Source organism: Petromyzon marinus, unplaced genomic scaffold, assembly GCF_048934315.1.
Source record: "Petromyzon marinus isolate PM22_M1 ecotype Great Lakes invasive population unplaced genomic scaffold, UKy_Petmar_22M1.pri1.0 PM_G_Scaffold_76, whole genome shotgun sequence".
NCBI classification, from domain to species: Eukaryota; Metazoa; Chordata; class Hyperoartia; order Petromyzontiformes; family Petromyzontidae; genus Petromyzon; species Petromyzon marinus.
This window is the reverse complement of record NW_027423031.1, coordinates 163-15507: the sequence shown is the minus strand read 5'-3', so window position 1 is coordinate 15507 and position 15345 is coordinate 163. Positions and strand designations below refer to the sequence as shown.

The following is a 15345-nucleotide window of genomic DNA, read 5'->3' as shown; positions in this document are numbered from 1 at the left end:
TACGCAGACTGCCACGTAGTCTATTCTGATCAATTTATGATTCCTCTAGTTCTTTAATGGGGGGCATTACCTCGTTCTCAGTGAGTCGAGGATTTGTAGTGTATAGTGTCGTGTATAGTGTGTAGTGTAGTGTATAGGATGAACATTGAGATTTATAAAGGCACGGGGTGACCGATAAGGTCTGAATTGGTCTGTGATAAGGTAGACACTGATAAGGGGTTGACTGCTATGTAGTGTATAGTGTCGTGTATAGTGTGTAGTGTAGTGTATAGTGTTGTGTATAGTGTGTAGTGTAGTGTATAGGATGAACATTGAGATTTATAAAGGCACGGGGTGACCGACAAGGTCTGAATTGGTCTGTGATAAGGTAGACACTGATAAGGGCTTGACTGGTATGTAGTGTATAGTGTCGTGTATAGTGTGTAGTGTAGTGTATAGGATGAACATTGAGATTTATAAAGACACGGGGTGACCGATAAGGTCTGAATTGGTCTGTGATAAGGTAGACACTGATAAGGGGTTGACTGGTATGTAGTGTATAGTGTCGTGTATAGTGTGTAGTGTATGGGATGAACATTGAGATTTATAAAGGCACGGGGTGACCGATAAGGTCTGAATTGGTCTGTGATAAGGTAGACACTGATAAGGGGTTGACTGGTGTGTAGTGTATAGTGTGTAGTGTAGTGTATAGTGTGTAGTGTAGTGTATAGTGTTGTGTATAGTGTGTAGTGTAGTGTACAGGATGAACATTGAGATTTATAAAGGCACGGGGTGACCGACAAGGTCTGAATTGGTGTGTGATAAGGTAGACACTGATAAGGGCTTGACTGGTATGTAGTGTATAGTGTGTAGTGTAGTGCATAGGATAAACATTGAGATTTATAAAGGCACGTGGTGACCAATAAGGTCTGAATTGGTCCGTGATAAGGTAGACACTGATAAGGGGTTGACTGGTGTGTAGTGTATAGTGTAGTGTATAGTGTGTAGTGTAGTGTATAGGATGAACATTGAGATTTATAAAGGCACGGGGTGACCGATAAGGTCTGAATTGGTCCGTGATAAGGTAGACACTGATAAGGGGTTGACTGGTGTGTAGTGTAAGGTGTCGTGTATAGTGTGTAGTGTATAGGATGAACATTGAGATTTATAAAGACACGGGGTGACCGATAAGGTCTGAATTGGTCTGTGATAAGGTAGACACTGATAAGGGGTTGACTGGTGTGTAGTGTATAGTGTGTAGTGTAGTGTATAGTGTGTAGTGTAGTGTATAGTGTTGTGTATAGTGTGTAGTGTAGTGTACAGGATGAACATTGAGATTTATAAAGGCACGGGGTGACCGACAAGGTCTGAATTGGTGTGTGATAAGGTAGACACTGATAAGGGCTTGACTGGTATGTAGTGTATAGTGTGTAGTGTAGTGTATAGGACAAACATTGAGATTTATAAAGGCACGTGGTGACCAATAAGGTCTGAATTGGTCTGTGATAAGGTAGACACTGATAAGGGGTTGACTGGTATGTAGTGTATAGTGTTGTGTATAGTGTGTAGTGTAGTGTATAGGATGAACATTGAGATTTATAAAGGCACGGGGTGACCGATAAGGTCTGAATTGGTCTGTGATAAGGTAGACACTGATAAGGGGTTGACTGGTGTGTAGTGTAAGGTGTTGTGTATAGTGTGTAGTGTAGTGTATAGGATGAACATTGAGATTTATAAAGGCACGGGGTGACCGATAAGGTCTGAATTGGTCCGTGATAAGGTAGACACTGATAAGGGCTTGACTGGTGTGTAGTGTATTGTGTCGTGTGTAGTGTATAGGATGAACATTGAGATGTATAAAGGCACAGGGTGACCGATAAGGTCTGAATTGGTCTGTGATAAGGTATACACTGATAAGGGCTTGACCGGTGCACATTTCCAGCACTAATTGTGTCACCTGACACATTCAACGTTTAAAGACGCCGCGCTTGAATAGTACCGGTCGGTCACCTCGGACAGTTACGCTCGTTGGTCGGTGGCAAAGCGGCCGCACGGTGTGCGATGAACGCAGTCCGTGGGAGTGTTTTGCCGCGCGGTCTGTTTTAAGAAGAAGTTTGCGAGCCTCGTTTCAATCAGGAGGTGAGGGTCATCAACCCCCAACACGTCTGTTGCACGCGAACCGCAACAGGTTCACGAGCTGGACGAGCAGCGGGAGGCGCACCGCCGGAAGGACAGCCGCAATGAAAACAAGGTGAGCGCCAAAACGTTTCCGTGGCAACGCATGTATCATTACCGGAGCGTGTTTGCGTTCGATGTGTTCGCCGCAGGTACATGGTGGTTAATGCGGTGCTTGAGACCTTGCAGAAGGTGTCTACTTGGAGTTGGAACATCTTAAACACCTGCTGCTGTAATAATAATAGGGGTTTTTCCTCTTTTTTCTGGCAACAAAACTGAAACCTTTTTACGAGGATTCATGTCGCTGCATTAACCACAATACCTGCAGTCAAAATGCAAACATTTTGACTGCACGTATTGTGGTTAATGCAGCGACATGGATCCTTGTAAAAAGGTTTTAGTTTTGTTGCCAGATAAAAGGGGAAAAACCCTATTATTAAGGATTCATGTCGCTGCATTAACCACAATACTTGCAGTCGAAATGCAAACAAAACACATACTTCATCATCATCATTATTAAAACACACACTATGATAATATGATGCATTGTCCTTGAAACTGATTGGTCCACACCAAGGGACGGCTTTCTTTTGAGCCTCGACCCATTTGGTGCTCGACCAGATGACGCCAAAAGGCGTCACACAGCTCAAAGACAATGCCACTATCAAAGTAATGAGGGCTCGGGGTGAGCATCTACATCATCATTAGACCTCCTTTGCCAGTACCAAAATATAATAAGAGGGATTTTCCCCCTTTTTTCTGGCAACAAAACTGAAACCTTTTTACGAGCTTTCATGTCGCTGCATTAACCACAATACCTGCAGTAAAAATGCAAACAAAAAACACCTCCTGTTGTATATACCCAGAAAAGGTAAAACCTATTCTTGTTATTTTTCATACCAAAAAAAGACACCGACTTTCTTATTTCACTAACACCGGCTGATAAAAAAAATTGTATATCGTATATCCCGGATTATAACATGGACTCCTCCACCCGTATATTGAACTTCTTTCCCACCGCACATAGCCAACCGTTCTTAATCGGAGGTGCGGGGGAGGCTAAGGACAACCGTGGATAAAGCTTACTGTATTTCATTTAACAGTAAGTTCATATTCTTAGCTCTTTCGGTTAAAGTCACGTTAAAGGGAAACAATAAAATAATAAAATATATATAAAACAATAAAAAAATTATCACGACGTTTCGACCATAACACAAACGGTCGTCATCAGGTGTGAAAAGCAACGGCAAGAAACATTTGAAGGAAGTGGCGGTCCGCATTTATTTATTTATCTCCGGACGGTGTTTTATTTATTTATTTAAGCCATCTGGCTGCCATGAGAGATTCGTTCATGAGGCTATCCACATATACAAGCACAGAGACAAGTTCAACCGAGAAGATGGATTCTGGCTTAGCAATCATTGGAAGGATTTGATAAACCATTTCAGGTCTTAATTGATTGTTCACGCTTATGGTGGCTTTCAGACAGCATTCATTAATTTTTCGTCTCCCCCCTCCTCTTTGCAGAACATAGATGGACTAGTCCTTCTAAATAAATTGTCAAATCGCTGCGCGTGGTGCTGACGTTTTTTTATAAATAAATACACCGTTTAAAAATAAATAAATTTATGCAAACCGACACACCTGGTGACGACCGTTTGTGTCATGGTCGAAACGTCGTGAGAATTTTTTATTGTTTTATATATATTTTATTATTTTATTGTTTCCCTTCAACGTGACTTTAACCGAAAGAGCTAAGAATATGAATCACTGCAGTCACGAAAGCTTTAAATCAAAATGTAACAGTAAGTTGTTAGTGGTTCATGCCGAAGGTGGCAGGGGTTTTTGTGTGACGTGTGCCGTTGTGAGTCAATGTCTGAAGCCGGTTTACGTGCGATACTTTAGGCACAGAATGTGTAAGTCCGGCGTTGTTGTTGTTGTTGACTTTATAAAGAGCAGACAGGGCGTGGTGACCTATTAACGTTGACAGCACTTCTAAAACAACCCCCTTTTTAACATCTAAAAACCTAAGCAGTCGTTACCGTGACTGCAAATGTTCGCCCTGACCGAGTTCACTTCACTTTGCAGATCAAGGATTTGGAGTCTGAGATCGACTCGCTTGAGCGGCAGCGGCAGGACGACCGAGCACGCGACAACGCGATCGCGGAGTTAGCGGACTACATGGAGCAGATAAGACACTTGGAGGAGGTTTGCGAAATGAACTTGACAAATGTTGTTGTGATAATTGTTTTTTTACCCTTTTATCTGGCAACAAAACTGACACCTTTTTTTTACAAGGAGTCATGTTTACATTGACCACAATACCTGCGGTCGGAACGCAAACACCAAACAACAACTCTGATAATGTATGTGGCACTGTCCTTGAAATTGATTGGTCCACACTCGAGACAGCTTTCTTTAGAGCCTCGTCTCACATTGGTGTTGGACCAGAAGACGCGTTCCGACCGCAGGTATTGTGGTCAATGTGAACATGACTCCTTGTAAAAAAGGTGTCAGTTTTGTTGCCAGATAAAAGGGTAAAAAAACAATTATCATATTTTGTTACTGGCAAATGAGGTTTCCAATAATGTATATTGACAAATGTTGTTTACCTCCAGTTTTAGTCTTGGTAAAAAAAATCGCATCGAGTATAATGTATAGTACGTTGGACTTCTTCCGTGCCGTACGTAGCCAACCGTGCTGATCGGAGGTGCGGGGGAAAGACAGCAAATGATGCGTTTCTGTGAGTCTGGATTTCTGTGTGAGTCTGTGGGTTTATGTGTGAGTCTGTGGGTTTATGTGTGAGTCTATGGGTTTATGTGTGAGTCTGTGGGTTTATGTGTGAGTCTGTGGGTTTATGTGTGAGTCTATGGGTTTATGTGTGAGTCTATGGGTTTCTGTGTGAGTCTATGGGTTTATGTGTGAGTCTGTGGGTTTATGTGTGAGTCTATGGGTTTCTGTGTGAGTCTGTGGGTTTATGTGTGAGTCTATGGGTTTGTGTGAGTCTATGGGTTTCTGTGAGTCTGTGGATTTCTGTGTGAGTCTGTTGGTTTCTGTGTGAGTCTATGGGTTTATGTGAGTCTGTGGGTTTATGTGTGAGTCTATAGGTTTATGTGTGAGTCTGTGGGTTTATGTGTGAGTCTATGGGTTTATGTGTGAGTCTGTGGGTTTATGTGAGTCTGTGGGTTTATGTGTGAGTCTGTGGGTTTATGTGTGAGTCTATGGGTTTATGTGCAAGTCTGTGGATTTCTGTGTGAGTCTGTGGATTTCTGTGTGAGTCTGTGGATTTCTGTGTGAGTCTGTGGATTTCTGTGTGAGTCTGTGTGTTTATGTGAGTCTGTGGATTTCTGTGTGAGTCTATGGGTTTATGTGTGAGTCTGAGGATTTCTGTGTGAGTCTATGGGTTTCTGTGTGAGTCTGTGGATTTCTGTGTGAGTCTGTGGATTTCTGTGTGAGTCTATGGGTTTATGTGTGAGTCTGTGGATTTCTGTGTGAGTCTATGGGTTTCTGTGTGAGCCTATGGGTTTATGTGTGAGTCTGTGGATTTCGGTGTGAGTCTATGGGTTTACGTGCGAGTCTTCGTATGTACGTTGAACTTCTTCCGCGCCGTACGTAGCCAACCGTGCTGATCGGAGGTGCGGGGGGGGGACAGGACAACAACCCTAAACACAACAAAAAGCAGTTAATGCTAAAACTAATAAGAGTGCCATTTATTAAGTAAAAACCTCACCAAGTCTCGAGCTCTTTTCACCGATCACGTAAGAGTTCTGCTTGGAGATCGTTGGCCACGTCCCCATCATCCGTGAGCGTTTTGCGTCCGGTATATCAAAACCGGAGCGTCCGGCCAAAGATTCGCCGCTCACATGAGGGCAATTCATTCGCAGGTTTGCGCAACCTGATTTCCGTGTATTTTCTTGACCCCTCCTTATCAACAGAAGTTGGGTTCGGGGGGTTTCTGCAAACGATCAACGACCTTGGCCTTGCTTCGAAGGGTGCCGGATTCGCAGACAGCCAAACCCACCGCTCATGACGAAGAGGATGCTGCGTGTTGTCGCGTGCGAGCTGTGATTTACACAAGTGCGGTGGAGCCTAATGGTGCCGTGGCAGATGTTACGTTTCTACACGCGGAGCGGCAACTTGCGTCGATGTTATATATATAAAAAAGCGGCAAAGATTTTGCCTTCACGGCATTTCGTAATGAATTTCTTAACCGAGTCAAAATCCGAGGCGCATAGCGTGACCGTTGTTGAAATCTCCCTCTTCCAGATAAGATCCCGGAACATTTCAGCTGAGATTGAGGAGGCGAAAATCAGAGCGGAAGAAACCGCACAGTTCAAAATCACAGAAATGACTGCGGTGGTGGAAGAGTGGAAGGTAACGTGCGGAAGTTGGCACTTCGTCCTGGATACGCCCTCACATGTGTTTTTAAGCTGCTTCAAAATAACTGCAAAGTTTGTAAAAGGAAAATAAGGAAATGCCTTTTTGTCTTCTGATAGTTCATCGGCAGTGGTGGATTGTAAAATAACTTAGCACGCTCTGCAATGGCCCTCTTCTTAACAGCAACAGGAACATAATCTTGGTTCTTTCAGTAAAGTCACCACCACGTAGAAGGGAAACAATAAAATAATAAAAATATAAAACGATAAAATATATCACGACGTTTCGACTGCAACACAAGAAGCAATCATCATCAGGTGTGAAAACCACAGCAAGAACATTTGAAAACCACAGCAAGAAAATTTCAAATTGTTCTTGCTGTGATTTTCACACCTGATGATGATTGCGTCTTGTGTTGCAGTCGAAACGTCGTGAGAATTTTATTGTTTTATATTTTTTATTATTTTATTGTTTCCCTTCTACATGGTGGTGACTTTACCGAAAGAACCAAGAATATGAATCCCTGCAGTCACGAAAGCTTTAAATCGATATTTATATATATTATATGCCGGTGTTACCATCCGATTAATGCTGAACATCTTTTGCACCGTACGTAGCCAACCCGTGTTTACCGCAGGCGTAGGTGGGAGGACAACAGACTAAGCAGCAACAATTTGAATATTTCTTTATACTCCAGGAGGAATCAGATGAGCCGTAAAGCTCTTTTTCACAGATGTCCGGTAGAAATTAGTTTTTCCTCGAATCTAGATTTCAAAGTGAGTCGCTCCGGTAGCTTCCTAATATCAAAAGGGAGAGCGTTCTAGACGGCCCCTTCGTGTCTTATCTTGTTCCTCTTTGGGGCGGTTTTATTGACAGATGCGTTGGAGCTCTGTGAACGTACATTCGCCGGCGTTTATGTTTCAACTTACTTATCTTGCAGGTTTATTTATTTATTTTCAGCGGCGAGTCCGTCTTAGAATTTTCGAAGCGCCGTCTTCCGCCCCTACAGTGTTCGCGACATGTTCGCAAGATAACATCGAGACGCAATTTTAACCGTAGCCCAAGCACACACACACATCTACAAGTGTTACATCTACAAGTGTTACATCTACAAGTGTTACACACACATCTACAAGTGTTACATCTACAAGTGTTACATCTACAAGTGTTACATCTACAAGTGTTACATCTACAAGTGTTACACACACATCTACAAGTGTTACACACACATCTACAAGCATTTCCTGAGTGTTTTGTGCAGTTGGTAAATGCCGTTAAAATGTTTCGTGATTATTTTTTTTGTTTTTCGCGGCGATCCCTGACGTAAAGCGCGAGTGTGACCGGAAGCTGGAAGCTAAAGACTATTCTTCTCTCGACCACAAATATCAGGAAGCACTTGAACGTGCGCGAACGTCGGTAAGTTTCCCGTTTGTTGCACCATTTGCTTGGATCTTCCCCATTCGGTGAATCGTCGTTGGGAGTCGCCGCGCTCACGTTCACCCCAGCCTCACGATCCCCGGTGACGCTGTGGCAGGCGAGCCACGTTGCCAAGTCACGCAGCAGATTAAAGACTCATCGTAGAAACACAACGGTGACATATTCTTGGTTCTTTCGGTAAAGTCACGTTGAAGGGAAACAATAAAATAATAATTTTGTTTTTTATATATTTTTTATTGTTTCCCTTCTACGTGGTGACTTTTCCGAAAGAACCAAGAATGTGAATCACTGCAGTCACGAAAGCTTTAAATCAGAACGGTGACAATTTGGTGAAGGCAGAGCGAGCGCTCCGTTTTGCACGGTCGCACACCGCGTACAAATCTAACCGAGAGACGGTCCGCTCAGTTGCGTTACCCGTGAAACACTCCACGGATCTGCAGTTCAATTATCGTGAAAGTAGTCGACACTGAGATGCACGCAGAGACACAGAGACAGAGATTCCCCACCGTGTAGCCTTAACAGACTGCAGGGGCAAGTGCTGTTAGCGAGTAGCAGCACCTATGAAGGCCGGAACGGCACACGAGGGGGTGGGTGACCAGCGCCACGCCCGACCGCCTTTGTCTCCCCAGTGCTCACGATGTTTACTACACACCGCTACACCAGGTACTCATTTGAGCTTGAGTCGACCTAGGGGAGACCCAGGACCGGTTCAGATAATCGTCACTGACGGTGTTGGCCGCGGGGTTCGTAGCGCGACGCACTAACCGCTACGCTACCGCTCCCCACTCTTCTGAGATACTGAGCCACGTGACAGACACACAGATAGGGAGGCACAGAAACACGTACAGAGATGCACGTGAAGTTTCCTTGAGTAGCTTATAATGTAATAGATTTTTACCCTTTTGTCTGGCACCAAAACTGACACCTTTATACAAGGGATCATGTTTGCAATAACCACAACACAAGCAGTCAAAATGCAAACAAAAGAGACAACTCTGATAATAATATGCACTGTCCTTGAATTTGATTGGTCCACACCCGAAACGGCTTTTCGTGGAGACTAAGGGCCAAAAGGCGTCATCTGGTCCAACACCAGTGGAGACTAGGCTCTATGAAAAGCCGTTTCGGGTGTGGACCAATCAATTTCAAGGACAGTGCCAATATCATTATCAGAGTTGTCTCTTTTTGTTTGCATTTTGACTGATTGTGTTGTGGTTATTGCAAACATGATGCCTTGTATAAAGGTGTCAGTTTTTTGTGCCAGATAAAAGGGTAAAAACCTATTACTATATCTTGCTACTGGCAAAGGAGGTCTCATAGTGTAGCTTATAATGCGTGTGTCGTTCATATCCCCAGTGGCGCCTGCGTTACAGACGAGGCTCTTGGCGTGTGTACAAAACTCAAGCGTGCGATGTCAATCACCGTGACGTTTTTTGTTTGTGTACGAAAAACAGAACAAGGCTCAGTCTGATGAAATGAGAGCAGAGATAGCGAAGTTAAAGGAAGAGTTGAAGCGGAAGGTAACTTGTAACCGCAGTTGGGGAGACACTCACACAGGGAGACACAGAGAGACACGGAGACACACAGGGAGACACAGAGACAGAGACACGGAGACACAGGGAGACAGAGAGACACGGAGACACTCACATGGAGACACACAGGGAGACACAGAGAGACATGGAGACACACAGGGAGACACAGACACGGAGACACTCACAGGGAGACACACAGAGAGACACGGAGACACAGAGAGACAACCACAGAGACACGGAGACAGAGAGACAGACAGAGACACTGAGACAGACACAGAGACAGAGACAATCACAGAGAAAACCACAGAGACACGGAGACAGAGACAACCAAAGAGAGAGACAACCACAGAGACACTTAGACAGAGAGACAACCACAGAGACAGAGAGACAGCCACAGAGACAAAGACGGAGACAGAGAGACAGCCACAGAGACACTGATACACTCACAGAGAGACAACCACAGAGACACGGAGACACTCACAGAGAGACAACCACAGAGACAGAGACACGGAGACAGAGAGACAACCACAGAGACACGGAGACACTCACAGAGAGACAACCACAGAGACACGGAGACAGACAACCACAGAGACACTGAGACACTCACAGAGAGACAACCACAGAGACACTGAGACAGAGAGACAACCACACACAGAGACAGAGACACGGACACTCACAGAGAGACAGCCACAGAGACACTGAGACAGAGACACTGAGACACTCAGAGAGACAACCACAGAGACACTGAGACACTCACAGAGAGACAACCACAGAGACAGAGACAGAGAGACAGCCACAGAGACACGGAGACACTCACAGAGAGACAACCACAGAGACAGAGACACGGAGATAGAGAAGACAGCCTCAGAGACACGGAGACAGAGACACGGAGACACAGAGAGACAACCACAGAGACAGCCACAGAGACACGGAGACAGAGAGACAGCCACAGAGACACGGAGACAGAGACACAGATACAGAGAGACAGAGTGACCAGGGTTCGGGCAGTTAACTAACCCCTGGTCTCTCTCCCACTTGAGTAAACAATGTCCTTGCTGTGGTTGTCACACCTGATGATGATTGCTTGTGTTGCAATCGAAACGTCGTGATTTATTTCAATGTTTTTATTTCATATTTTTATCACCCACCACGTGACTTTACCGAAAGTCACAAAGAGTCTGGCTCCCTTCTAGATTTGAATCTTTCGTGACTGCAAGGATCCATACTCTTTGGTTCTATTCGGTAAAGTCACATAGGTAAAAAAATAAAACATCAAAAATCACGACGTTTCGGCCACAACACAAGCGGCCTTCATCAGGTGAAGGGTCCAGACTGTCTCGAGGACAGCGCTGGAGTGAAACACAGCCACGCTCAGACCGCGGACCTTTAAGCTGTGTGAGAGTAATTAAGGTGCCTTGACAAAAGGAATTAGCGTAAAAATTAGCATTTAATAGGCGGACTTAGCATGATGAAAGGTGGGCAGAGGGTCAACCTGTGCAGGCTGGCGAGGGGGCAAGGTGGAGTCCACATGCTGGTGGTGGTGTGAAAAGGGATTTTTTTAAGAAGCCGCAAAAGTTTGGGGTACCACTACTTGAAAAAATATACTGGCTCCCGCTTGCCGATGGAACTCGCCCCTCAAATGAGCCCGCAGCTTCGCCGTGGCGATTTGATTTCTCGCGTTCATCCCCGTGGGGAAGCCAACATTGACGTGTCGCAGCCGACCCGAAGTCGCCGGCGTCGCGCGCCCGAAACGTCGTGATTTAATTTATTTTGTTTTCTGCCTACCGCGTGACTTTTACCCAAAGAACCAAAGAGCGTGGGTCCCTGCGGTCGCGACAACTTCAAGTCCAGATTTTTCTGGGTCTCTACTCGATGAGTCGGGCTCGTTAAATAAATCCCGCTGCGTTAGGCGCCGATGTTCGGCGTTTGCGATCGGCACAGCACCCCTGTAGCCTGCGAGACCTAAATGTGGGATCTTTGTCTGTGTGTCGTGTGATCTGCAAGACTCCACTCCTACAGCCTGCGAGACCTAAATGTGGGATCTTTGTCTGTGTGTCCGTGTGACCTACAATCACTCCTGTAGCCTGCGAGACCTAAATGTGGGATCTTTGTCTGTGTGTCGTGTGACCTTCAAGACTTCACTCCTACAGCCTGCGAGACCTAAATGTGGGATCTTTGTCTGTGTGACCTACAAGACTTCACTCCTACAGCCTGCGAGACCTAAATGTGGGATCTTTCTCTGTGTGTCGTGTGATCTACAAGACTTCACCCCTACAGCCTGCGAGACCTAAATGTGGGATCTTTGTGTCGTGTGATCTTCAAGACTTCACCCCTGTAGCCTGGGAGACCTAAATGTGGGATCTTTGTCCGTGTGTCGTGTGACCTTCAAGACTTCACTCCTACAGCCTGCGAGACCTAAATGTGGGATCTTTGTCCGTGTGTCGTGTGATCTACAAGACTTCACTCCTACAGCCTGCGAGACCTAAATGTGGGATCTTTGTGTGTCGTGTGACCTTCAAGACTTCACTCCTACAGCCTGCGAGACCTAAATGTGGGATCTTTGTCTGTGTGTCGTGTGATCTACAAGACTTCACCCCTACAGCCTGCGAGACCTAAAAGGGGATCTTTGTCTGTGTGTCGTGTGATCTTCAAGACTTCACCCCTGTAGCCTGGGAGACCTAAATGTGGGATCTTTGTCTGTGTGTCCGTGTGACCTACAAGACTTCACTCCTACAGCCTGCAAGACTTAAATGTGGGATCTTTGTCTGTGTGTCCGTGTGATCTTCAAGACTTCACCCCTACTGCCTGCGAGACCTAAATGTGGGATCTTTGTGTGTCGTGTGACCTTCAAGACTTCACTCCTACAGCCTGCGAGACCTAAATGTGGGATCTTTGTCTGTGTGTCGTGTGATCTGCAAGACTCCACTCCTACAGCCTGCGAGACCTAAATGTGGGATCTTTGTCTGTGTGTCCGTGTGACCTACAATCACTCCTGTAGCCTGCGAGACCTAAATGTGGGATCTTTGTCTGTGTGTCGTGTGATCTACAAGACTTCACCCCTACAGCCTGCGAGACCTAAATGTGGGATCTTTGTCTGTGTGTCGTGTGATCTGCAAGACTTCACTCCTACAGCCTGCGAGACCTAAATGTGGGATCTTTGTGTGTCGTGTGACCTGCAAGACTTCACTCTTGTAGCCTGCGAGACCTAAATGTGGGATCTTTGTCTGTGTGTCGTGTGATCTACAAGACTTCACCCCTGTAGCCTGCGAGACCTAAATGTGGGATCTCTGTCTGTGTGTCGTGTGATCTACAAGACTTCACTCCTACAGCCTGCGAGACCTAAATGTGGGATCTTTGTGTGTTGTGTGATCTACAAGACTTCACCCCTGTAGCCTGCGAGACCTAAATGTGGGATCTTTGTGTGCCCGTGTGATCTGCAAGACTTCACTCCTACAGCCTGCGAGACCTAAATGTGGGATCTCTGTGTGTCGTGTGACCTTCAAGACTTCACTCCTACAGCCTGCGAGATCTAAATGTGGGATCTTTGTCTGTGTGTCCTGTGATCTGCAAGACTTCACTCCTACAGCCTGCGATACCTAAATGTGGGATCATTGTCTGCGTGTCGTGTGACCTTCAAGACTTCACTCCTGTAGCCTGCGAGACCTAAATGTGGGATCTTTATGTGTCGTGTGATCTACAAGACTTCACTCCTACAGCCTGCGAGACCTAAATGTGGGATCTTTGTCTGTGTGTCGTGTGATCTACAAGACTTCACTCCTACAGCCTGCGAGACCTAAATGTGGGATCTTTGTGTGTTGTGTGATCTACAAGACTTCACTCCTGTAGCCTGCGAGACCTAAATGTGGTATCTTTGTCTGTGTGTCGTGTGATCTACAAGACTTCACTCCTACAGCCTGCGAGACCTAAATGTGGGATCTTTGTCTGTGTGTCGTGTGATCTACAAGACTTCACTCCTACAGCCTGCGAGACCTAAATGTGGGATCTTTGTGTGTTGTGTGATCTACAAGACTTCACTCCTGTAGCCTGCGAGACCTAAATGTGGGATCTTTGTCTGTGTGTCGTGTGATCTACAAGACTTCACTCCTACAGCCTGCGAGACCTAAATGTGGGATCTTTGTCTGTGTGTCGTGTGACCTTCAAGACTTCACTCCTGTAGCCTGCGAGACCTAAATGTGGGATCTTTGTCTGTGTGTCGTGTGATCTACAAGACTTCACTCCTGTAGCCTGCGAGACCTAAATGTGGGATCTTTGTCTGTGTGTCGTGTGATCTACAAGACTTCACTCCTGTAGCCTGCGAGACCTAAATGTGGGATCTTTGTCTGTGTGTCGTGTGATCTACAAGACTTCACTCCTACAGCCTGCGAGACCTAAATGTGGGATCTTTGTCCGTGTGTCGTGTGATCTACAAGACTTCACTCCTACAGCCTGCGAGACCTAAATGTGGGATCTTTGTCTGTGTGTCGTGTGATCTACAAGACTTCACTCCTACAGCCTGCGAGACCTAAATGTGGGATCTTTGTGTGTTGTGTGATCTACAAGACTTCACTCCTACAGCCTGCGAGACCTAAATGTGGGATCTTTGTCTGTGTGTCGTGTGACCTTCAAGACTTCACTCCTGTAGCCTGCGAGACCTAAATGTGGGATCTTTGTCTGTGTGTCGTGTGATCTACAAGACTTCACTCCTGTAGCCTGCGAGACCTAAATGTGGGATCTTTGTCTGTGTGTCGTGTGATCTACAAGACTTCACTCCTACAGCCTGCGAGACCTAAATGTGAGATCTTTGTCCGTGTGTCGTGTGATCTACAAGACTTCACTCCTACAGCCTGCGAGACCTATATGTGGGATCTTTGTCTGTGTGTCGTGTGACCTACAATACTTCACTCCTACAGCCTGCGAGACCTAAATGGGGGATCTTTGTCCGTGTGTCGTGTGACCTACAAGACTCCACTCCTGTAGCCTGCGAGACCTAAATGTGGGATCTTTGTCTGTGTGTCGTGTGACCTACAAGACTTCACTCCTGTAGCCTGCGAGACCTAAATGTGGGATCTTTGTCTGTGTGTCCTGTGATCTGCAAGACTTCACTCCTACAGCCTGCGAGACCTAAATGTGGGATCTTTGTCTGTGTGTCGTGTGATCTGCAAGAATTCACTCCTACAGCCTGCGAGACCTAAATGTGGGATCTTTGTCCGTGTGTCGTGTGACCTTCAAGACTTCACTCCTACAGCCTGCGAGACCTAAATGTGGGATCTTTGTCTGTGTGTCGTGTGATCTACAAGACTTCACTCCTACAGCCTGCGAGACCTAAATGGGGGATCTTTGTCTGTGTATCGTGTGATCTGCAAGACTCCACCTTTGCCCGCACCAGCAACAGTGGCCAATTCGGCTTCCAAGGGCGTTCGCGAGCCCCTTGCCACGGCGAAGATGGTGAATAGAAAGCGAAAGTCACCCTACAGGTCGGACTTTGAGAGCTCGGAAGGCATGGATTTGACGGTGAGTTAACGCGACCGCTTTGATCGAGATTCTTTGGACGCCGCAATGGGACTCGATCCACTCTCGTAGGGGAAGGAGCGGCTCGCTTGACCCCACGGATGATTCGCCTCATGCCAGGGTCACTTGTGGATGTTCGTGCTGATTCGAGGCATTCCTCCTAATGTACGGCGCGCAGTCAAAACACTCAACGCCGGAACAACTGGGGGGAGAGCCTTTCCCGTTATGGGGGCTGACTGGCATGCCGCAGATAATTAAACATTTGCTATAATCTAATGAAAATAGTTGCTTGATTATTGCATGGCTGTGTAATTGGAATCTTAAGGCATTAATTTGA

General features: G+C 46.0%; 1 protein-coding gene across 4 annotated transcripts in view; it reads left to right on the top strand.

Moving 5' to 3' along the window:
* LOC116957682 (uncharacterized) overlaps positions 1-15123 on the top strand; it is a 45436-nt gene extending 30313 nt beyond the window's left edge. Inside the window, exons 20-25 of one of the 4 annotated variants that reach the window (XM_076062856.1) lie at positions 2168-2230; positions 4243-4362; positions 6421-6528; positions 7861-7947; positions 9423-9488; positions 14865-15123. In XM_076062856.1, coding sequence (XP_075918971.1) covers positions 2168-2230; positions 4243-4362; positions 6421-6528; positions 7861-7947; positions 9423-9488; positions 14865-15020 — 600 coding nt within the window. In that variant the 3' untranslated portion in view covers positions 15021-15123. Of the gene's footprint in view, positions 1-2167; positions 2231-4242; positions 4363-6089; positions 6232-6420; positions 6529-7860; positions 7948-9422; positions 9489-14864 lie in introns of those variants that run through there. The other 3 variants (XM_076062853.1, XM_076062854.1, XM_076062855.1) reach the window with 3 other exon arrangements.
* Positions 15124-15345: the final 222 nt, after the last annotated feature.